The sequence below is a fragment of the Dromiciops gliroides genome, chromosome 2, assembly GCF_019393635.1.
Source record: "Dromiciops gliroides isolate mDroGli1 chromosome 2, mDroGli1.pri, whole genome shotgun sequence".
In the NCBI taxonomy this organism is placed as follows: domain Eukaryota; kingdom Metazoa; phylum Chordata; class Mammalia; order Microbiotheria; family Microbiotheriidae; genus Dromiciops; species Dromiciops gliroides.
The window spans coordinates 291,825,256-291,849,967 of NC_057862.1; the positions used below are offsets into that span (position 1 = coordinate 291,825,256).

General features: G+C 36.2%; 1 protein-coding gene across 2 annotated transcripts in view; it reads left to right on the top strand.

The window, feature by feature from the left end:
* CDC42BPB (CDC42 binding protein kinase beta) overlaps nt 1-24,712 on the top strand; it is a 159,460-nt gene that overhangs the window by 95,302 nt on the left and 39,446 nt on the right. For both annotated transcript variants that reach the window (XM_043982415.1, XM_043982416.1), the window contains exons 12-21: nt 5,222-5,355; nt 9,001-9,243; nt 10,703-10,813; nt 12,246-12,490; nt 12,661-12,766; nt 13,157-13,281; nt 14,973-15,078; nt 16,755-16,903; nt 19,073-19,167; nt 19,258-19,337. In XM_043982415.1, the coding sequence (XP_043838350.1) occupies nt 5,222-5,355; nt 9,001-9,243; nt 10,703-10,813; nt 12,246-12,490; nt 12,661-12,766; nt 13,157-13,281; nt 14,973-15,078; nt 16,755-16,903; nt 19,073-19,167; nt 19,258-19,337 (1,394 nt within the window). The remainder of the gene's footprint in view (nt 1-5,221; nt 5,356-9,000; nt 9,244-10,702; nt 10,814-12,245; nt 12,491-12,660; nt 12,767-13,156; nt 13,282-14,972; nt 15,079-16,754; nt 16,904-19,072; nt 19,168-19,257; nt 19,338-24,712) is intronic.

The window sequence follows — 24,712 nt, forward strand, 5'->3', positions numbered from 1 at the left end:
TATGGCAATAGATAGCTTTGATTTCTTCATCAGAAAACTGCCTGTTCATATCCTTTGACCATTTCTCAATTGGGGAATGACTTGGATTCTTATAAATTTGATTTAGTTCCCTATATATTTTAGAAATGAGGCCCTTATCAGAAGTACTGGCCATAAAAATTGTTTCCCAGCTTTCTGCATCCCTTCTAATTTTGGATGCATTGCTTCTGTTTGTACAAAACCTTTTAAATTTAATGTAATCAAAATCATCCATTTTGCATTTCATAATATTCTCTATCTCTTGTTTGGTCATAAACTGATCTCCTTTCCAAAGATCTGAAAGGTAGACTATTCCTTCCTCTCCTAATTTATCTATGGTATCACTTCTTATGTCTAAATCATGTACCCATTTTGACCTTATTTTAGTATAAGGTGTCAGATGTTGGTCTATGCCTGATTTCTGCCATACTGTCTTCCAGTTTTCCCAGCAGTTTTTGTCAAATACTGAATTCCTATCCCAGAAGCTGGGGTCTTTGGGGAAAAGTCTTTTCATGTACAAAGTCAGTGTACAAGTATAAAAGAGTGTTGTCAATTAAAAAAAAATCTTTACATCAAATACTTCTAATAAGGATTTGATATTGAAGATATATAGGGAACTAACCCAACTATATCAGGCCAGGAGCTGTTTCCTAATGGGTAAGGGATCAAAGAATATGAACACAGTTTTCAAAAGAAGAATCACAAACTCATCAACCATATAAAAGATTGCTCCAAATCATTAATGTGTGAAGTACAAATCAAAACAACTCTCAGGTTTCACATCTCACTTATTCAGTTGTCAAAGATGACTAAAAAGTTGAAGGAATTCTGGAAAGACAGGTATATTTATACATTATTAGTGGAACTATAAATTGTCCCATTCATTTTGGAAAGAAATTTGGAATTGATGCTAAGACAGTGACTAAAATCACTGCCATATACCCCAAGGAGACCAAAGTTACAAAGAAAAGTCCCATAGATAACCAAAATATTTATAGCAGCACTTTTTATATCATCAGAAAATTAAAAGCAAAATTGATGCTCATCACTTTGGGAATGGATAAACAAATTGTAGTTCGTGAATGTAATGGGGCATTACTGTACCATAAGAAATGATGAGTATGGTTTCACATAAAATTAGAAAGACTTAGGACCTTTTCTCAGTCCTCATCTTAATTGACCTCTCTGTCTTGACAACTTTATCCTTGTTCTCTTCCTACCAATTTGACATTTCCTTCTCAGTCTCCTTTGTTGCATCTTCATCAATATCACATCTCTCCGGGGTGCTCTCATCTCCCTCTGTATTCATTCATTTGGTAATCTCATCAGTTTCCATGATTTCGTTTATCATTTCTAAGCAGATGACTTTCAGATCTCATCTCTTCTGACCTCCAATCTTGGCTTTCCTATTAAAGTCTTGCCCTTAGACCTCTTGAACTGAATGTCCTGTAGGCATCTTAAACTCAACATGGCTAAAACTGAACTTGTTATCTTTTCCCCCAAAACCTTCCTCTCTTCCCAAATTGCCTGTTACTTCTGAGGAAATGACTGAGGTCAGACTTGAACTCAGGGAGATGAGTCTTCCTGACTCCAGTCCTGGCACTCTATCCATTGTGCTACCAGCTGCCCTTGATCCTCTGTCTTGCCTATGTACTGCCCTCCAGGGCAGGCTCTCCTTATCTCATGACTAGTGTGATAGTTTGTTGATCTCCCTTCCTCAAGTCTTTCCCCACTCCACTCAGCTGTCAAATTAATCTTTCTGCAGTGTAGATGTGATCATATCACACACTCCTTTCTTCTCCCTTTCTTCCCAATTCAGTAAGCTCCACTGGCTTCCTCTTACCTTCTGGACCAAATATAAAGCCCTTTGTTTGCATGATCTTGTCCTCCTTCCTCCCTTTCTGGTCTTCTTACATATTATTCCCCTCTACATACTCTGGGATCCAGTGACACTGGCCTTCTTGATGTTCTTTAAACAAAGCACTCCATATACCAACCCCAAACATTTTTCTGGTTGTCCCTCATGCATGGTTTGTTCTTCCTCCTCATTTCCATTCTTTGGTTTTCTTCAAGTCAGCTCAAGTCCTACCTTTTGCAAGCAGTGGCTTCTCACGATGTTTAATCTTAGTACTCTCCCTCTGAGACTTGCTAATTTTTAATATCTCGGTTATGTTTGTACATAGTTGTTAGCATGTTGTCTTCTCAACTAAACTGAGAGGAGGAACTGTTTTTTGCCTTTCTTTGTATCTCCTGCACTTAGCACAGTGCTTGACAAGTAGTAGGTGCTTAATAAATGCTAGTTGATCAGCTGACTGTTTGGTGCTTCTTATTTGCTTCTTGGATTTTTGCATAATTCTTCACCATCACCATGCCTTGTTAGCAGTATTCATCATGTAAATTGTAGTTGTCTTTGTGAAGGTTGAAAATGTACTTATATGTGATCATAGCACTACAAATGTAGATTTGGAAGAGACCACAGAAGTCATCTAGCATAACCAGAACCTATTCAAATTATGGTCCCCTGATTCCAAATCCAGTGTTTTTCCCACTACACCACTGCATCTTCCTTATCTAGGGCAAAATATGTTGGGGCCAACTCAAGTCTTACCTAGCAACATTAAAACTACAGAGAGAATAGAAGCTAAAAACTACCTAGCTAAGAGTTTGAAGAAAGACCGTTTGGGATCAGCCCAGCTACTTTGTAGTGACAGATAAAGTCAAACTTTAGAGACAAAAGTCTTTCTCTTGATCTAGAGGTTTTCTCAAGAGACCCACACACCCCTCATCTTTCTTCCTCCTACCCCTCCAAAGGAAGTTAATCTACTCAATGTTGGCACTCCATAAGGGGCAGAGTTGCCCTTAGAGAATAATCTTCACTATATTTTTCTCTTAATATGGTAAGCCTTAGATAGGACTTCACTCCAAATAATCATCACATTAGGAAACTGACCTGGCCAGCACAGGCATCTTGCCATTTGCTCTCCCCACCCACCCTCACTTTTATTTGGGGAATAATAATGATTTAATGCTACTGAAAAGATGGTGACTATAAAGTGCTACAGGTAGTAAACTTTTTTATTTCATGGACCACTTTGGCAGTATCTTGAAGCTTATGGACCCCTTCTCAGAATAATAATGTTTTTAAATGCATAAAGTAAAATACATAGAATCAAAAAAGAAACCAATTATTGAAATACAGTTATCAAGATATTAAAAACACACACATAGAAGTTCACAGATTTCAGGTTAAGAACCCCTGATCTAGTATCCTGGATACTGATGGTTCCACTCACAACTGCTGTTAAGATTCTAAGTAATAGCTGGCCTAGATCCTAAACTCTTTTCCATTGTTCATCAATCCCTACTTCCTCATATGCATCTGTGTCAGCCCTATTGCTCCCCAAATCTCTATTCAACTCTGCCCTCCCCTTCCTTTGTGATCTGTAAAAGCCATGTTCTATTTTTAGCAAACTGTCCTTCCTTTTGGACTTCTTCCTTTGACACTTCATCCATCTCCTTGCAGTAACAGGAAATTTGCTTTCCCCCCTCATGATAACTGAATTCCTAGCCCTCTTTTCTACTACCGAATGTAACATCCTTTTTCATGTTGCTATACAGGCCAGGAAGAGAGGAGGAGGTAGGCATGCTTCTTGCTCTTACTATCAGTTCCTCTGTTGAGTAGGTCTCCCATCTCTTCAGAGACCTCTCCTCCTTTGAGGTTTATTCCATCGTTAGCCACCTTATATATAACCTTATCCACATTCAGACAGCAGTCAGTTACTTTCCCCCAGACCTTTCCCAAATCCCCCTATGTGCTAGTGTCTTCTTCCTTCCCCTCCTACTGCATGTCCAGTGACCTTGTTTGTATTTTGTATATATACACCTACACGTTGTCTTCTAAATCATAAAAACAGCTGGTACTGGTTTCATCTTTGTCTTTATATCCTGGATGTTTAGAATACTGCTTGGCATATAGCAAACACTCAAATTGTTGATTGTAATTACTTCCTTGGAGTGTAAACCAAGAGGTAAAATTCCTGAGCAGTTTAGTAACTTTTTAAAGAAACTTTTCTTATATAATTCCAATTTGCTTTCTAGAACATTTGGATCAATTCACAGCTTTACAAGCTTCCTATAGCCTTTTCAACATTGACTTTTTCCACCTTTCATAATATTTGTCATTTTGACAGGGATGAGTTTTAATTTCCATTTCCCTTATTAGTTATTTATAATGTTTTTTAAAATATGATTATGAATTGTTTGTATTTACTTAGAAAAATGTTCCTACCATTTTGACCACGTCTATTAGACAATGGGTTGTCTGGCTTATACAGTTTTGCCAGTTATCTAATAGATTTTGGATGTCAGGTTTTTCTCGGAATTATATAACACAAAGATTTTTTTTTTTATTAATCCTATCTTTTCTATAGCTGCATTGATTATCGAGAAGCTTTATAATAAAAATTTTGTCTTTTATAATCTCTTTTGTTATTTGTCCAAACCTGAATTTTTTCTTTGATCACAATTGTAAAAGATATGGACTAATATTCTCTAATTTTTTATGGTGTAGCCTTTTATTTTTTGATTGCTTATGCATTTGGAATTTATCATGATAATAAGATGTTGCTTTAAACCAATTTTCTGCCAAGCTGTTTTTTTCTCAGTAGGCTTCATCAAATTGTGCTTCTTGCCGCATCCACCACCCTGTTTTGAGCATGACAGACAGTAGGAACTTAGAAAATACTCTGATTGATGCACTATTCAAACAGGGCACAGCGTAATTCACATCTGTTTTCAGTATCTTTACTTATTAGGCTAGTTTTGATGCAAAATAATGGGCGTATGGACTTCCACATGGTTATTCTGATATAAGAAGTCTTCTTTTTAATGAATATTTTTAGATAAGTATAATTATTTGCATTTATATACCTTTCTATTTATTTAGAACATGACTGACATGCTAGCCTTTCTAGTCTGAAAAATTTAGGATAAGAGCAAGGTTTTGAGCTATGAAGCCCAAGAATATGTCAAAATAAAGATGACTAGGAAAAGGGAATTAATAAGATTACAAAATTTATTATAAATAACTCAATTTGAATATAGATTTGCATGTACTTCTATCTGTAGATTCACGTGTATTTATGAATGGGTATATACACAGTCTATATAAAGGAACACAAAATTGGTTTTAATTTTTGAACAGATTCGAATAGGCTGGAGCGACGACTAGAAGATGCAGTGACACTTCGCCAGGAGCACGAAGATTCCACACACAGACTCAAGGCCCTAGAAAAGCAGCTCCGAGTGCTGCGGCAAGAAAAGGAAGATATGCAGAAGGTAGCCAAGATTCGAGCCCCCAATGGAGGAGGCACAAATCCATTCTATACCAATTTAGAAAGTGATTGATTAGGGGAGGCTAGGTGGCGCAGTGGATAGAGCACCAGCCCTGGAGTCAGGAGTACCTGAGTTCAAATCTGGCCTCAGACACTTAACACTTACTAGCTATGTGACCCTGGGCAAGTCACTTAACCCCAATTGCCTCACTAAAAAAAAAAAGAAAAAAAAAAAGAAAGTGATTGATTTACTTACTTAATGGCATGCTCTTTGGAAATTTTTTTTTAAAATGTTTTCTATCATAACCTATAAGTATTTGACCACTACTTTCAAGTTGTTCTTAACATAGCCGCTCATCTAAAGAAGCAGCTTTCCATTTACATTCACTTAATCCTATCACCAAAAAAAATTCATTTTCTCATAATGACAGGAAATTTGTGAATCTTTGCCAGCCAATTAAGCTTGATGTGTGGGTGTGCAAAGGAGCTATGCTTTCACCAACATGGTGAATTCCAGAATTAGGAATTTTTTCTACCAGTGGGAAGTCAATCTATCTGTGACTTTGTGGTTAAGTTCTACAGAGTTGCTTAAGGCACATAGAGATTAAATGACTTTCTCAGGGTCATGTAGCAAATGTCAGAGGCAGGTGTGTTTTCCCTATATCATGCTATCTTTATGTAGTTCAGTTGTTGTTTTAATATGTTATTCCTGCTGGCTAGGCTTCATTTCTAAGTTCTGGTAGGGAAAAAAGAAAATGCCCTATAATAACATTCAAAATTTCTCCCATGGCTACATTGTAACTTCAGGGTTTATGCAGAGCTACAGCAAGGTTTTGTCCACATTTACTACGTGAAACCTAACTTTGCCTTCACCTATTCTTGTGAAGTCTTCATTGTAGAAGTAAACTTAAATGAGAAGTTAAGAAGTTATCTGTCAGGTTTGTGTTTTACTTCAACCACATTATTCAATTGTTTTGCCATAAGAATTATGATATTATGTGCCTTATAGGTTAGATATATCAAACTCCTCATGATCGTTATGCCACAACCAAAGCTCCTGTAGAGGAAACCAGATTAAAATGTAATTGGGAAATGTTTAACAATAAATAAAAATACAATACAGTATAAATAATGTTAATTTGTGGTTTTCTAAGCTAGTATGTGGGCTGTAGGGATCTGTTTCTATTTGAGCTTGATACTGCTGCTATAGATGATTATCTAATTACAACATTAATTTTAAATTATTCCATAGTATATAATAAATGTTGAATGCTTTGGCAAAATTTCATAGAAATTTTAGTGTTGAAGCACCTTATCAAAAAGAAAAAAATTCTTTTTTTTTCCCTTTGAAACATAGATGATACATACTTTTTTCACCCATAAAATTCTAATCAAATTTTATTTTGAAGTAATATTGATACTTGATGTAATAAATTTTACATTTTTATTTATTTACAAATATATTTCACATGACATTTCATTGGCCCTTGGTCCCTCCTATCTCATGACCTTCCCAGTCACCCTGTAACCATCTTGTGATTTGCTTCCTTATCAGTCAGTCAAGGATTTATTAAGTGCCTTATGTGCCAGCACTGTACTAGGTCCTAGAAGTATAAAGACAATAAAGAAACTATTTTCCAAACTCAAGAAATTTTTATTCCACTGTGGGATACAACATGTACACAGCTAAGCATAATACAATACAAATATAAAGTAATTTGGGGGAAGAGGCATTATTAATTGTGAGGTTCAAGGAAAACATCATAGCATAGGTGACGCTTCAGTTATCTTTAAAGGGAGGCTAGGAATTCTAAGAGGTAGAAGTGATGAGGGCATGTATTGTGGGCACATTAGTAAGGACTCCCTGTACAAAACCAAAGAGATGAGATAAAATGTCATTTGTTCAGAACAACAATAGCCAGTTTGGCTGTATTGTAGAGTACAAGAAGGGGAGTAAATTGTAGTAAGTCTGAAAAGGTCAACTGGATCAAGATAGGGGAAAGGGCTTTAAGTATCAAACATAGGAATTTGTATTTGATCTTAGAGGCATTAGGGAGCACAGGAGCTTTTCAGGCAGGAATGAGAGCAGTTCAGATGTGTGCTTTAGAAATATCACTTGGAACAGTTTAGTGGAGGATGCATTGGAAAAAGGAGAGATTCTAAGGACAGAGATCAGTATGGAAGCTATTGCAGGAATCTAATTGAGAGGTGATGAAGACTTGAGCTAGGTTGGTGGTATGAATGGAAAGGAATGGGGGAGAGAGAGAAAAGAATCATTGTGGATGCATAATCAGCAAGATTTTAGTAACTTTGGAAATGAGAGAAGAGGGAGTAAGAAGTAGAAAATGATTCTGTGGTTGCAAACTGGAGTGACTCGGAGGATACTAGTATCCTTGATAGAAAACGGAAGTTGCAAGGAGGGTGGTGGGGTTGAAGGTGGGGATGGGTATAGGGTTAGGGAGCTCTGTTTTGTATATATTGATTTTTTTTTTTTTTTTTTTTTTTTTTTAGTGAGGCAATTGGGGTTAAGTGACTTGCCCAGCGTCACACAGCTAGTAAGTGTTAAGTGTCTGAGGCCAGATCTGAACTCAGGTACTCCTGACTCCAGGGCCAGTGCTCTATCCACTGCACCATCTAGCTGCCCCATATATATTGAATTTTAAATAACTTATGGGACATTCAGTTGGAAATAGAGGCTAGTAAATTAATCAGGCATTATGCTGTTACCAGCAATAACTATATTTTGGCTATAGGGAATTAGGAGCTGATGTGGAAGTCTGGCATAGGTGGCCAAGTCTCATCACCTGCTTTCAGACCAGATGTAAAGCTAGTTTTCAAACCTGAATTATAGTAAACTTATTTACCTTAAAATCAATATAGCTGCCCCCAAACTAGGTGGCACAGTGGATAAAGCACCAGCCCTGTAGTCAGGAGTACCTGAGTCCAAATCCGGCCTCAGACACTTAACACTTACTAGCTGTGTGACCCTGGCCAAGTCACTTCTTAACCCCAACTGCCTCGCTTAAAAAAAAAAATCAACATAGTTTTAAATATTTTTTAAATGACGGTTTTAGTCTTAAGCATTTTGATATAAATTGATATATTTTCTTTTAGCCTGAAATTGCTTTTTAAATTGATTAGAATAATTCCTAGTTTTTCTAAAGCTGTGGGGCCTATTATATAGGTAATATAGAACAGAAATTAAAATTAATGAAACAAATCCTGTGCTTTGCCCCATCTTGACCACTAACATTTGTTTCAGAATATTGTAGCAACTGGTTATGTGGCAGTCTAATGTTCTGCAGAAGTTGCCTATTCTCTAGGCTTCCTAGTACACTTAGGTGTTTTGAAGTATAGTAAATGAATTTTACATACTTTGACATTATAATCATATAAAATCAACTTTAGAAATCAGATGTAGCTTCTGACAGTGGTTTACTGAGCTTTCAGCTTTCTTAACCTTTGCTCTCAGATATCTATTTATTTTGCTCTCAGATATTTAATAGGGATGGGGATAGAGGCAGAACATAGAATTTTATTGGTATAAGGAACTATAGATAAGGAAACACCCTCTACCAATGTGGGTTGGCACCTTTCTGCATTTTAGAGATTTTGTAAATGAACATTGTATATTATTGTTTTCTTTTAGCAACTGGTTGAAGCTTCAGAAAGATTAAAATCTCAGACCAAAGAACTCAAAGATGCCCATCAACAGAGAAAGTTGGCCATGCAGGAGTTTTCAGAGCTCAATGAACGGATGGCAGATCTCCGGTCACAAAAGCAGAAGATATCTCGACAGCTTCGTGACAAAGAAGAGGAAATGGAAGTAATCATGCAGAAAATTGATTCAATGAGACAAGAAATCCGTAAATCTGAGAAGGCCAGAAAGGAGGTAGCATGTTTAAATATAATATATTGTCTTTAATCAGCCTTGGTAAATTAGTGTATTCTCAAAGCATTCTTTTTCAAAAATGGAATGTATACATAGTTTAAAAATAAACAAATAAATAAAGACACTTTTAAATAGTGTCTTAAATTTTATTTGAAGCCAAACACCTTGGTTTGCCAAAGTAAAAATGTTTATCTGTGTGTGTATCTCTATCTCTCTCTACATACGTTATAGCTTTCATCTCCTATTTTCCATTTTGAAGCTCTTATTACAGCAGTTCCTATATACTAAAATTTTTTAAACAGTTAGAGAGTCTGGAAGATTAGAGTTGGAAAAGGGATTTTAGAGTTTATTTACAATCCCAAGAAATTCAACTTAAAAAGAACTTTTAGAGATCCCTACCACCCTTGATGAAGAGAGAGAGGTGAGCCACCCAACTTTGTGATCCCATAGCTAGTTCTTTGGAGAAGCAGGATTCAAACCGAGCTTTTCAGATTTCAAGTTCAGCAATCTTTTCATTTACTGCTTCTCAGTTGAAGAAATTAAGGTCCAGAGAAGGGGAAATAAGTTATTCATGGTAGAGATAAGGCAAGACTTCATATTTCTTGATTTTCAGCCTAGTGTTCTTTACACCATATCATAATGCCTTTAAAAAAAATTTAAGTGGAACATACTTTTTTGCTACATACAAGTAGAAAAAGTACTTACTTGGCAATAAAGTATGCCAGAGTTGTATAAAAGGAAGGTGAAGAAAACAAGAACTAGTAAATTTATGTTCCTGCCATTTGGTTACTATAGATATTCTTCATTTCTGTAAATAGGAAGATAATAGTTGGTGCTTATCTATTTCCTTAAGATAAGTCTTAAGGTTTCAAAGTGAATTATTTTATCTTTATCATGTTAAATTGTAACACATTTGCAACAGTCATTTTAATTTTTATGTTTAGTATCTTTCTCAACCAAACATTGTAATCTTTTTGTGAAATTCACTTACACTTTTATGTTTCAATTTTTACCTCAAAATCTGTTTTTTACCTCAAAAGCTCTTTTACTTTATCTTCATACATTTTCATCATAATCCAATGCACTTTGGAGAATCATCTGTCTTATACCTTTGACCTTTGGTTAAGAATCAGTGTTCTGTAGGATAAATTGTTGTTTTCTTTGTCATTTTTCCGTAGAAACTTATTCTATAAATTGTTGACTTAAATTAGAATCTTTTTCTTTTTTTCTTACCTTACCTTACCTTTCCTTTTCTTTCTTTCTTTTTTTTTCCCTTTTACTTCAGATAAGCCATTCTTTGTAGGCCACAGAGTATATTTCTCAGTCTTTGGCTATCATAGGAGAAAGAGTGATCTTTGGGGTTTTAATGTCTTTGGTTTCCCTTGGGAGAGAGAATGAATTGGTGTAATAGGCATTACTTTATACTAAATAAATATCACGCTTCTTTTTCCTTTGTTAGCTGGAATCTCGACTTGAAGATGCAATTGCAGAAGCATCAAAGGAACGCAAGCTTCGTGAACACAGTGAGACTTTCTCTAAGCAGGTGGAAAGTGAACTGGAGGCCCTTAAGGTGATGGTGATTGTTTTTAAAGAGAAATAAGAATAGAATAAAATCAATAACTGGATCTGCCATTGTAGATTGCATAAAAGAAAGGGATACATTAGTGCATTTGCAGGGAGCTGCAAGGCATTGTGGTAGATGGGTGCTTTGGGAGATAATGAAGAAGTGTAAGACATGGTCCTTGCCTTCAGTGAATTTCCTTTTGTTAAACAGGATATAAATTGTCAGCCCATCTGTTTTTATTCCTTTTAATTTATATTTTTTCTTTTAAACATCAAAATTTATTTTTATATAAAATTGTATTTTACAATTGCTGTTTTAATTTGCTATCAAAACATTTTAATTTGGTTTATATTAAACTGTATTAAGTTTAAACCTAATGCAGTGTTACTCTAAATAATAAGTCCTTGGAAGCTAAGGAGAGGCTAGCCTACCCTTTGGTGGGGGGCTAGGAAAAAGTGATTGGTTATTAGATTATGTGCACCTAGGTATTTTAGTTAGTAAGAGTAGGGGACTGAGGCCAAGGTGAAAGATTTGTTATCTTCAAAAGCCATTTTAGTTTTACATTCAGGGAAAACAGCTACATTAGCCACAGACTTTACCTTTAAACTTACAGAATCTCAGAGTTTAAGATGATTCCATAGGTCATCTAATATAATACTGTACCTGAAGTATGAATTTATTCCTGGCTGCATGCTACCAGAAGACCACATGAAAAGGTGTGGACAGTTCAGTACAAAGACACTTGGAAAAACAATTTAGAGCCCATGCTGTTTTATGATAGTTCAGGATCCTGGTGGTCATATGACTCATTATAGGACTAAGAGTGCCTCAGAGTCCATTAAAATAAGAAAGATTTTTCTGTTGGGGAGAGAAGGGTAGAGAAAACACCTTTATAAAATTTTGCTTGAGGACTGACATTTAAATTTATCATATTAACTGACATTTATGTCATGATTTGAGGTATACATTATCCCATTTGAATAAATGGAAAAGCACTTAAGTACTTACTTTGTGCTCAACATTGTGTTAAGTGAAGGGATACAACTATCAAAAGCAAAACTATCCCTGTCCTCAAGGAGATTATATTCTAATGGGGAAGAAAACACACATAGGAAAATGGTAGCAAGGGAGGAATATTTTGGTTTGGAAAAATGACAAAACTTTAAATGAATTTGGGGAATAGAAAACTGGAGCTGGCTGGAAGATGGTAGGGGAAGTAATAGGCAATGCAGGTATTATCACCATTTTGCAAAGAAAGCCTCATAAAAGACAATGGGTCTTAGAGAGTTTCGGACTTACCTGTGAGCAAGTGTGTGTTACACAACTAGTAAGTGTCAGAGGTGGAACTTGAAACCATGTATCACCTAATTCTAGCCTTCTTTCTACTACACTATGCAGCCTCTTTTGTTTCTTCTGACATTTTAATCATTGTCTCCAGATAAAGCAAGGAGTCCGGGGATCAGGTGTTACTTTAGAACATCAGCAGGAAATTTCCAAAATAAAATCTGAACTTGAGAAGAAAGTTTTGTTTTATGAAGAGGAACTGGTCAGGCGAGAGGCCTCCCATGTCTTAGAAGTCAAAAATGTGAAAAAGGAGGTGCATGATTCAGAAAGCCATCAGTTAGCACTTCAGAAAGAGATCTTAATGTTAAAAGATAAATTGGAAAAGTCAAAACGGGAAAGGTAAGTTTCTGTGTTCATTAAAAAAAATGTATCTGCAATGCACTGTGCTCATCCTGAATAATATTGACTTATTTAATGTAGAAAATACTATGGTTTACTAAAAATGGGGAACAATTCCTTGATATTAAAGTTTTAAGCTTTTTCATATTTTCCCTTCTTTGCCTTCTTAGACATAATGAGATGGAGGAGGCAGTAGGGACGGTTAAGGAAAAATATGAGCGAGAAAGAGCAATGCTGTTTGAAGAGAACAAGAAATTAACAACTGAAACTGAAAGGGTAATTAAAGATTTATAATGATTGCTTTTCATGAATGTTTTAGTCTTCTGATGTTTTTGAAGCTTGTTTTTGTTTTAATGGAATTAATTTGTAGAATCAAGTGAGCATCTCATTTAGCCTTTTAAAAGGGGGGATGGCATTTTCAATCTATAAGGAACTGTTATGGTTTAACTTAAAAGGAATTCAGCTAAACCAAAGCATATTCAACTTTGAATTAGAAAATAAATATGATTTGTCATTAATTTGGGAAGTTTTAATAATGAGAATTAAAGAAAAATTATTTTAAATTTAGTTCAGTTGTTGCAGAAAAAGCCATCTTGTTTACTACTAAACCTATGCTCGAATCACATCAGTTTGATTAATTTTATATTAAAAATAATTTCATTTCAGCTTTGTGCATTTGTGGATAAACTAACAGCTCAAAACAGGCAACTAGAAGATGAACTTCAAGATTTGGCAGCTAAGAAGGATTCAGTTGCCCATTGGGAAGCTCAGATTGCAGAAATTATTCAGTGGTATGTGCTAATTCAGGATCCCCTAGAGATCTGAACAATGTGAAAACATTAAAAAATAATTTAACTTGATAAATATGAGCACTGGACTTGGAATCAGAAGTTCTGGGTTTTAGTTTTGCTGCCTCTAACCCTTACTAGCCATTTGACTGTGGAGGGAAGGGAGGATACAAGTATTCTTAATGTGTGCTATGTCCTAAGCCTTAGGGATACAAATAGAAGCAAAAAGACCAGACAGTCTGCCCTCAGGGAACTTGCATCAAAGGAACCTAAGTGGGGAGAAGGGGGAAGGATTGAAGATTTTATAATCTAGGTCATCAAGAACAAAGCCTGGAGGGAATTGAAGGCTGGCTCAACTGGGCTGGTAGGAATTCATTGTTGGGAAAAAGAAAACAGATTGACAGAGGGATACTTCAGGTTAAGAAGTCCATGGAGTAGTTGGATATTTAAAGGTGAAGAGATCCCAAGTATTAGAGACAGCAGTTAGTAAGTCAGGATCGGAGCTGAGAGGGGAATAAAGACAATAGGCAAGTCACTTCACCTCTTAGTGCCTTGATTTCCTCCTCTGAAAAATAGGGATAATAGTGCAACCTTCCCTGGAGAGTTCAGTTCAGGAAAGATCTAAATGCCTTCTTTGTGCAAAGTAATATGCTAAATTGCAGATCTGATAGGAAGCTTAGAAAAGACATTGTCCCTTCCCTCCTAGAGTAAAAGACTCTATCATTTGAAGATCCTGATCCAACCCATTTTTCCAGGCTTATTTTGCATTATAAATTGGGTTTGCCTGTTCCTCATATACAATACTATATTCTTCTAATACTGTGCCTTTGATTTATTATCCAGTGACTCCAAAATCAGTACTTTTCCTACCATGTCCTCCTGTGTTCTGATTTACTTTGGCATCTAAGTTTATTTAATTCCATTTTTCATAACACCATGAGTTTGATTTTTTTTTAAAGGCCAAAACTTATTTTCTCCTGCTGTATATTTGTTCAGTCATTTTAGTTGCAGATTAGGAAACTGAGGCAAACAGGATTAAGTGACTTGCTACAGTTCATATAGCTAGCAAGTGTGTGAGGTCATATTTGTTGTTGTTGGGGGGGGCGGGGCAATGAGGGTTAAGTGACTTGCCCCAGGGTCACACAGGTAGTGTCAAGTGTCTGAGGCTGGATTTGAACTCAGGTTCTTCTGAATCTAGGGCTGGTGCTTTATCCACTGCACCACTTACCTGCCCCCATGTGAGGTCATATTTGAATTTAGGAATGGGAGGCGTCCTGAATCTGGGCCCAGCACTCCATCCATTGCAACACCTAGCTGCCCCTATTTTAATTATAGTCTTGAATAAAATTATTTCTAATATTCTAGTCCTAACTCTAACTTTGAATTCCTGTATGAAAAATAGGGTTAACATATATCTGATACTTTGCATAAAGGAATGATTAATGGAGAACTTTGAATCCCTACAAACTTCTCAGAAACTTCAACTACATTAGTTAATGAGCATTTATTGTTATATGCACCTGCTGTTAGTATGTTTTGGCTAAGTTACTATAAATGTAAAAATTGAGGTGACTTTTGTCCCGAAAATTAGATGGGGAAAGTATTCTTCCTTTTTAACAATCGTCTGAATGTCAGTATTAGTGACGTGTGTATGCTGTTATAAAAGTTAAATCTGTCTTACTCCCTCCTACCAGGGTAAGTGATGAAAAGGATGCCCGTGGATATCTTCAAGCTTTAGCTTCCAAGATGACAGAAGAACTCGAATCATTGAGAAGTTCTAGTTTAGGATCACGGACACTGGTAAGCTAGTAATTCATTATTGTTAATTGTCTCCCATTGTTCCTGGGACAGTGAGATGGCATGAGGCTAGAGCTCTGGACCTAGAAATCCAGCCACAGGCAATTGTGAGCTCTGTAACCCTGAACAAGTCACTGACCTGCTTCCTGCCTCAATTTCTTCGTCTTTAAAATGGGGCTCATAACAGCACTTACCTTTTTGGGTTCTTGTGAGGTTAAAATGAGTCATCATTTCTGTTAGAACTCATCATATGAGTTCCCAGAAAGCAAAATTGCACCATAAAAACCACAAGGTTTATGGAGAAAATGAGATTGTCAGCACAGTGCTCAAAAACTTCATCATTGACACATCCAAAAAACATAGGGCTCAAATAAAAAATGTCAGCAGAGTTTTATACATGTTAAATGGTTAATATATACATAAATTCTGCAATCTTGGTCTGCTGCTGGGCCTGTGTCTGATTTCCCAGGAGCCTGGGATTAGCAGAGTGGAGTGAATCAGACAGGCCCTAACAGGATAGAGCACCAAAGGCCATGGCAGAAATGGAGTGGTCAGGCCTCAGAAGAGGGGCAAGGGTATAAGGCAGTGCAGGACAGCTCTCCTCTGACTTCAACTCCTCCTGCCCCAGAATATAGACCATAAATAGGGCACTTTACCTTGACAAGGACTTCTGAAGTGAGCTTGGAGAAGTGGTTACCAGAAGGATTGCAGCTTATGAGTTATTGTGACATGATACAGTTTTCTGCATTCTTATTCACTATTTCTCTTGGAAGAAATGAATCATAAGCAAACTCTAAATTTGAGCTATGCTCAAAATGTTTGATATAATATCAAATTTGTATTTTTAAAGCAAGTATTATGTCAGAACTGATTATATTTGTAAAGTACTATTTAAATGCTAGGTATTATTAATTCCAGCACTGGCTGCACTTTCACTCATTTTGACAAAGTTGAACTTTTACCTCTGAACTTTATCCCTCTTTTAAAACCCAACTGAAATCCTTATTTCCTCTATCAAGCCTTTCCTAACCATTCCCCAGAGTTGCTTTAATTTTCATTTCTTTGTTTTTATTTTTAAAATTCCCTGTTGAAGGCAGTTTTCAAAGGAAGAAATCCATAACCATATGAAAACATAAGTCACTAATAATTAAGAGAAATGCAAATTAAAATTGTTCTATCACCTCACATTCATCAGATTGGCTAAGTTGACAAAAATGGAAAATGACAAATGCTGGTGGGACCATGGAAAAGCAACTAATTTAATGCACTGTTGGTGAAACTGAAGTAATCCAATCATTTTGCAAAGTAATATGGATTTTAATATGAATATGCTTTTTAGCAATCAAAAAGTAAAGATGTAACAATTAGACTACCTCCCTTAGTTGTTGTGAGGCTAAAATAATAGTTAAGTGCTTTGCAAATCTGAAAGTGCTATATAAATGCCAGCTATTGCTGTTACCCTTATTATTAATGAATTCCTTTTTTTCCCCATAAAGGCTAAGATATTTTCTCTAAACATCTTAATTAAGATTTAAAATAAAGATTTCCTTTTCTAGCTTTGAATATTGAAATACATTATTGAATATATAACTCTAAGCCACACTAGTATTAATGTGGTCATCAAATAAAAGGCTGCTTTTTTCAGTTAATATCTAATATTAATGAACTCCATTCTACAGGATCCACTTTGGAAAGTTCGGCGTAGTCAAAAACTAGATATGTCTGCTAGACTGGAGTTGCAGTCTGCCCTTGATGCAGAGATACGTGCCAAACAGCTCATTCAAGAAGAGCTAAGGAAAGTCAAAGAAACAAATCTAGCCTTTGAAAGGTACTAAAAGTTAACACTGATTTCCCTGTTTTTATGCATTTTATTTCAATTTAGTAGCCTTTTTGTATTCTTGACATTTTAAAGCAGTAATGAAAATTTTGTTACCCATATTGAAAGGTGTTCAGTTTTTTTCTTTCATGCAGTAAATTATACATATTTTCTATATACTGTAACAATTGGAATGACGCCACCTGCTGGAGATTTACTGTAGAAGAGTTCTGCCCATGAAGTGAAGGTCTTTGAGGGCAAGACCAGGAGTCTTTTCTTTGGCGTCAGGAAGTGACGCTGGCTAGTGGGAGGAAGAAGGAAGAGACTGGCACTCGGTCTCTCACTCTTTCCTGAGGACTCCTGCGGAGAAGGGAGCTAGAAATGCGCTCTCCCTTTAATAGATAGGAATCTAGGCCTTTCTCTCTCTCTTTACCAAATTCTTATTCTTCTTAATAAATGCTTAAAAGTCTAACTCTTGCTGAAGCTTATAATTTATTGGCGACCACTCATTAGATATTTTAGACAGACTAGCTAGAATTTTAGCCCTTAACAATACTATAATCTGAGTTAAAGGCAGCTATGATTTTTTTCTGTGAAGTTATCCCACAAATCACCCTAGAAAACCATACCATTCCCATTTTTTTATATCTAGCTTCTTTATACCTTTTATCTGTTTATCATTTTCCTTTTGCTATAAAACTTAAAATACAGATTTAGTTATTGGTCCAGAATATTGGTTCAGAATATTAAATTATAAAGTTTTTTATAAATTTGTTGTAGTTATTATGGTGATGAGAATGCATCACTGTTCTAGTATGCAAATTTTTTAAAGGGCTTTAGACCAACCTGCCAGGCTTGAATGAACTGCCTAGTTAGACTGTGAGCAGCTACTTGAGGGCAGAGAACTGTCTGTTGTTTCACTTCGTATTCCCAGCACTTAACCTAGTGCCTGTCATATAGTAGTTGCTTAACTGGTGCTTACTTGACTGCCTCTGGAGGTGGTGGGTTCCTGGATGTCTTCAAGCAAAGACTGGCTGAAGAGTTGTTGGGTAGGATAGAGAGGGGTTTCTTGTTCAGGTATGAATTGGTGTAGGTGGCCTCTAATGTCCCTTAAAGCCCTGAGAGTCTGTGACCATGTCTTGATTAAGACCCTCTTTTTTGCTTATTTTGACTTTCCATAGGACTTAATTTAACACTCTGCAGATAGTGAGCATTGCTGACTTATTGCCTCATCACTTTTTTTTTTTTTTTAGTGAGGCAATTGGGGTTAAGTGACTTGCCCAGGGTCACACAGCTAGCAAGTGTTAAGTGTCTGAGGCCGGATCTGAACTCAGGTACTCCTGACTCCAGGGCCATTGCTCCATCCACTGCGCCACCTAGCTGCCCCTTTGCCTCATCACTTTTAATCTAAAATGTTCCTATTAGCTACTGATTAGAAAACTTTTTCAGAAAACTTTTCACCTGCTACAAAGGAGGATTCTTCTAGTTTATTCCCCAAAGCAATTTCTATAACAAAGGATACTGATTTCTCTCACTGTTATGAGTCCCAATGCCAGCTGCCTTTCAAGTAATTGTTTCTTATGTGCATGCTGACGTTGGTAATCCTGACCTGGGGACAGAAAAGGATATTTCTGTGCCTTCCACAAACTTGCTACAGATCCCTGAAGGAAATGGAACTCTTGTATGATTGCCAGATCTCTGCTTCTTGGGAAAGGGATGAAGTTATCTTCTTTGATAAAGTCTGCCACCTGTTCCCATTAAGAGTCTTAATGGCTGAAGTCTTAATGTTTAATTTAAGATGATATAGCATGTATTGGTATAGCAAGCTGAGAGTTAACTTGGAATTGCCAACTCATAACCTTGCCAGTAAATCTCTTGGGTGTACACTGTCTTCCCCAACTAAAAAAAAAAAAAATGAGATTAATATATCTAAAATGATTACATAGGATTCTATGACGGAAAGTTTCATAATATAAATGGCCTGGGAATTATAATATATCTAATATAAATTCTGTGTAAATGTCTATAAATTTAAAGCATCTTTGAACTCCTTTATTAAATAATTATTAATTAGCATTATACCATGATGCTAAATCTGCTGACCCATCAACTAGATCTCAACATAAAATGTAAAATGTATTTTTTTCCATAACACTAAATTAATTAAACTTAATATTTTAGTAAACTAAAGGAATCTGAAGCTAAAAATAGAGAATTATTAGAAGAAATGGAGAATTTGAGGAAAAAGATGGAAGAGAAATTTAAGGCAGATACAGGTAAATTATGATTAAAAGTTTCTAATAAACTACTTTCAAATAATGTATTTTATCTTAATTTTTAATTTATTAATTGCTTTTTCCTTTCAGGCCTCAAACTTCCGGATTTTCAAGAATCAATTTTTGAGTATTTTAACACTTCACCTCTTGCACATGATCTGACATTTAGAGTAAGTGTATAAGCCAAATGATTTGATTGCAGAAATACATAGGTTGTTCATTTTTAATAAGTCAAAATCAGATGATCAAATACCCAAAAGTTATCCATGGAAAAAACCATAATAAATCAACATCTGGTGAAGCATCACGAATATGTTCTGAACTCAGAATTGACCTATGGTGGTATATTTATAAATTTACTCTTTTGGGGGGACGGGGCAGTGAGAGTTAAGTGACTTGCCCAGAGTCACACAGCTAGTAAGTGTTAAGTGTCTAAGGTCAGATTTGAACTCAAGTCCTCCTGAATCCAGGGCTGGTGCTTTATCCATTGTGCCACTAAACTTTCTTTCAAAAATGGTTGAAATCTTTCCAGGGATAAACTCTCCAAAGGTAATAAACAATAGCAGGTTCAAATAAAGCTTACTTATCTCAGAGATTGACTGGCTGTCCATGAACCTGGTTCTATGATCCCAGGCCAACAGCATTCTGCCTTACTGAGATATCATACCATTTTAGTTTATTCAACAAATATTTTTAACACCACCTGACTATAATATGTACTTCACTGTGCTAACTTTCTGAGATCCAGAAAAAAGAACTCTTTTCCTATATGACTACACAATCAGGTTTCCTTGATTAAATAAGATCAAAACTTTGTGGGTGGTGATATAATTACGGTTGAGATAGGGAAAGAAAATAAGAAAATAAGTTCCAGCCAGACCTTCCTTATTGATATTGTAAGATAGCTGTATCATTGAGATTCCTCCCCTCCCTCCAGACAAATTTTTCAGTAAATTTATTTGCAATATGAGCAATTCAGAACAAGTTTTCCATGGTTAATGGACTGTACAACTTCAGAGGAAGCATCTCTTAAATGCTGACATGAATCATGCTTTCTCACTTTATAGGTTGTAAATTCCAAATGGGTATGTGGGGTGGCACATTGTTTCAGTCCATCTTTATCCAAAACAATCAAAATAGACTCTTAAGAATAATTAGCGGGCAGCTAGGTGGCACAGTAGATGGAGCACTGGCCCTGGAGTCAGGAGGACCTGAGTTCAAATCCGGCCTCAGGCACTTAACACTTACTAGCTGTGTGACCCTAGGCAAGTCACTTAACCCCAATTGCCTACCAAGAAAAAAAAGAATAATTAGCCATCAACAGTCACAGAAGTTAAGGGTTGGAAATAAATCTCATTATGGAGGGGTCTTTAACTAGCTTCTTAATGCTTACCATCATTCTGGTTACACATCTGGGTAACTCTACTTTCCAAATCTCATCCATTGAAATTTTTCAAATGATAGTAGTTCTTTCCCATCTATGTCCTTGGAAAAAGCCTACAGCTTATTGTGAAACATAGAGTAACCAATGACTACTAGTTCTTTTACAAACTGTACTACTTAGTAAATTACATGCATTTTTCATTCATTTCACTAATCACAAACACTCCTTTGACAGAGGAACAGAGAAGAGAATTGCCAGGAATTAAGCTTTTCATATGTCTTCAATGTCAACAGTTTGTTTTGGTATATTAATGGTAGATAGAAAAGCAGCTTTTCTCCAGAATTAATAAAGAAGACATTTTAAAAATCTCTCAAGTTATCATGATAGCCTCTTCTCTTGATTCTTTCACTACCTATCTGGCCACTCTTCAGTCTTCTTTGCTGTAACTACTACCATAGTTAGAGTCCCAAGTCTATGTCCTGGGCTCTTTTCTTCTTTTATGCTCTCTCACTTGGTAATCTTATCAGGTCCCATAGGTTCACTTATCATCTCTTAGATGATTCCCATATCTATATATCCTCTCTCCTGAACTGTAGTCTTACATCACCACCTGCTATTTGGGTATTTCAAACAGGATTTCCTGTTCTTATACTCAACAGTAACAGTACTCGTAATTTCCTCCCCAATCCTCCTCTCTTCCAAAATTCCCTACTAAGGCATCCCTCCAGTCACCCAGGCTCAAAATCTAAGTGTTAATCTTGATTCCTTACCCATACTCACCCCACAAATCCAATTTATTGTCAAATCTTTCTTATCTTCACAATAACCCCGTTATCTGTAGCCTTTAACCACCACCCCCCATCCCCCGCAATTTACACAGCTGTTGACCCGTATTCAAGCCCTCATCACTTCTTACTTCTATTAGATTTCTGCTTGGTCTCCCTTCCTCATTGTAATCCATACTTCATTTAACTGTCAAAGTGATTTTCCTGGAGCACAGATCTGACCCCCCATGCCTCCTTCCCTCTACATATGTCCCTTCCTAGTCTTCTTACACTTTACTCACCTCTGTGTAACATTATCCAATGATACTGGCTTTGTAGTTTCTCATACATGACACTCCATCTTCCAACTCTGCCTTTTTGCTACCTGTTTCTCATACGGGGGAATAATGGTATAAGGTCTACTGTATACAGTAAAGTGTAAATGGAAGGTAATCTCAGAGGGAAGGAACTCACAGCTTGGCCAAAAATGGAATTTGAGCTGGGTCTTGAAGGAAGTCAGGGAAGCCAGGAAATAGAGGTGAGGAAGAAGCATTCCAGGTTTGTAGGACTGCCAATGAAAAGGCAGAGCTGGAAACTCACAGGTGCTCTCACACATCCTCTGGGAACAGTTGTTTGCATGTTGTCTCCCACATTAGAATGTGAACTCTCTAAGGGCAGGGACTGTGTTTTTGCTTTTCTTTGCCTCTTGATGGCTTAGCACAGTGCCTGGCACATAGGAAGTGCTCAATAAAATCTTGTTGACTGATTAGCAAGTTTTAAAATGAGTAAGTTTCATACTTTTAGTCTAATTCAGTTAAAAAACTATCTATTAATTAATTCCAGTGTTTAAAGTACAAAGACAAAATGAAAAATCGTTCTGGTCCTCTAGGAACTTAGATGCTACTAAGAAGATACAGCCAAAAAACTGATAAATATAAAAACTACAATCTGAGGAAGGATTAGCAACTGGATTAACAACCAATAACATAGAATCTCATCCTTGGGAGTCTGAGAGGTTACACATAGCAATGAAACGATCCTACATCAGTTGAATAAATATTTACTAAGTACCTACTCTGTCCAGAGCAGTATCCTATACCCTGAAGCAAAGATACCAAGATTAGACGATATTTAGTCCCTGCCAATGTGGTGTTTATTATCTGATAGATGGAGATGACATAAAGAATAGCAAAGTAATACAGAAGTGTGTAGTAGGTACCAAACAAACTCAGTGTATGACCAATGTCCTCTATATAAAGCAAAATTACAAATTGTATGTAACCAAGCATCAGACCTTCCCCCCTCTTACCACCCCTCTTCTTCCCTCCCCACCCCCAACTTGGATGAATCTGCTGCCTTTGATTTTGTTTTCCTGTTATTTATACTCATAATTCAAAGAACTCAGTAGAAGGAAAAGTCACTTTTTTGTTGGTGGTGGGTTTTTTTTTTTCCTTTTTAGAGCAGTGAGGGTCAAGTGACTTGCCCAGAGTCACACAGCTAGTAAGTGTCAAGTGTCTGAGGTTGGATTTGAACTCAGGTCTCCCTGAATCCAGGGCCAGTGCTTTATCCACTGCACCACCTAGCTGTCCCTTTTGTTGTTTTTTTTAAAAAGTGATCTGATCAAAGCCTTTTTATTTGAAACAGGCCCAGAAGTTTAAGCAGGTTTTAAAATTTGCTGGCCAGCTTGGTAAAGACTTGCCACAAAAGTGGAAAATTGTTAAAATTGCTACTAATACCTTTTATGAAAGTTTTTTATTGGGTGGAAAAGGATCGTTTTTTTAATCCTTCCTATCTGTTACAACCAAGGTTTCTGTTTCTTCTTCATCAACATCTTTTCTGCTAACTTTTTGGGAAGAACTTTCTGCTAATAGTTTGTGCTTTTCTCAGTTTTTCATCTTAGTTAAAATGGAAACACTAAACTAGTGTCTTTTCTTCACTATATTAATTTGTATAATTTCTATTAACTTAATCAGCTAAATAAAACTACTATTGTCAGGGTTTCATAAAAAGCTTTAAAATAAAATTAGTTTATTTTGAAGATACAAGTATCTGAAGATAAAGTTCTCTAATTCATTTCTCATAGGACAAAATCACCTTTTTAAGCTTTTGCAATTAGCAAACAATCTAGCAGTTATATTCTCTAAATTTTTAAGCATTTTAAAATACTGTTATAGATTTGTAGATAGATATAGGTATGTAATTGTGCTTGTATATTACTTATATGAGCTCCCTTCCTATCTGAATTTGGTTCCTTATACCAGTAGCCTGATTACTTGTAACAAGTCAATAATATTCATGTCATTAATTCTAGATTCAGCATTCACCACATTCTTCTTGTATTTCACAGAACCCAGCTATGTATTGTAGATATTCCACTCTGGGTTTTTGTACCATAGTTTTGAAACTAGTATACTATTTTTGTGCTAATAGACACTAATCTGAGTAAATATTAGTGTTCTGGTAATGACATGTTAACCTTAGTAATATTCATTAAAATTGGGGGGGGGCAACTGGGGTTAAGTGACTTGCCCAGGGTCACACAGCTAGTAAGTGTTAAGTGTCTGAGGCCAGATTTGAACTCAGGTCCTCCTGATTCCAGGGCTAGTGCTCTATCCACTGAGCCAACTAGCTGCCCCCATTAAAATAATTTTTAAGTGGTTGGGATCTTTCCACAATTACAGTCTTGCTCAGTTCATTTAGATTGGTTTAAAAACTAAATGACTCTTCTACAGTATAAACATATTAATAGTAATCTGACTGTACCCATAGCGAGGCTGTCATCTTCCCTGGCTTTTTTATTCTGTGTTGTAACTTCAATAGGTTCCTCTTAAAACCAGAATTTCTGCCCTGAAAAATGAATGAGGCTGGTTTGTCTTAAGAGAGATCTTAGTCAAAGGCACACAGTAAACTTAGAGAAAAGGCCATAGGATCATCCTCCTCAAGATTTCTTTTTATAGGGATGATAAAGCAGGTCAGATAAATGAAAGTCATTTTTTGCATTTTTCTATAGGGGCAGGGGACTAAAAAGAACTTTGTGTATTTAAAATACTTATCTTCATATATTCTGTTACTTCATTTTTGAGACTAGATTTGTCTACATTATGCTTAGCAGTAATTCATAGGCCTAACCCACTGCTGAATATCAAACAGACTTAGCCTGTTCTTGTGTCTGCCTTGGATCATTTCACTTAGCCTCTAGGAGCTCACCACATCATTGCTTAGCTTAGTGTAAATGTGAGATGGCCTTTAGTCTCACTGCAGCTCTGAACTCCCAAACTCAAGTGATCCATCAGCCTCAGCTTCTTATATAGCACAACTACAGAAATGTACCTCCATATCTACTGATTTTTTTATTACTTGTAAACACATCATCACATTGTTTCAGAGACTATGAAAT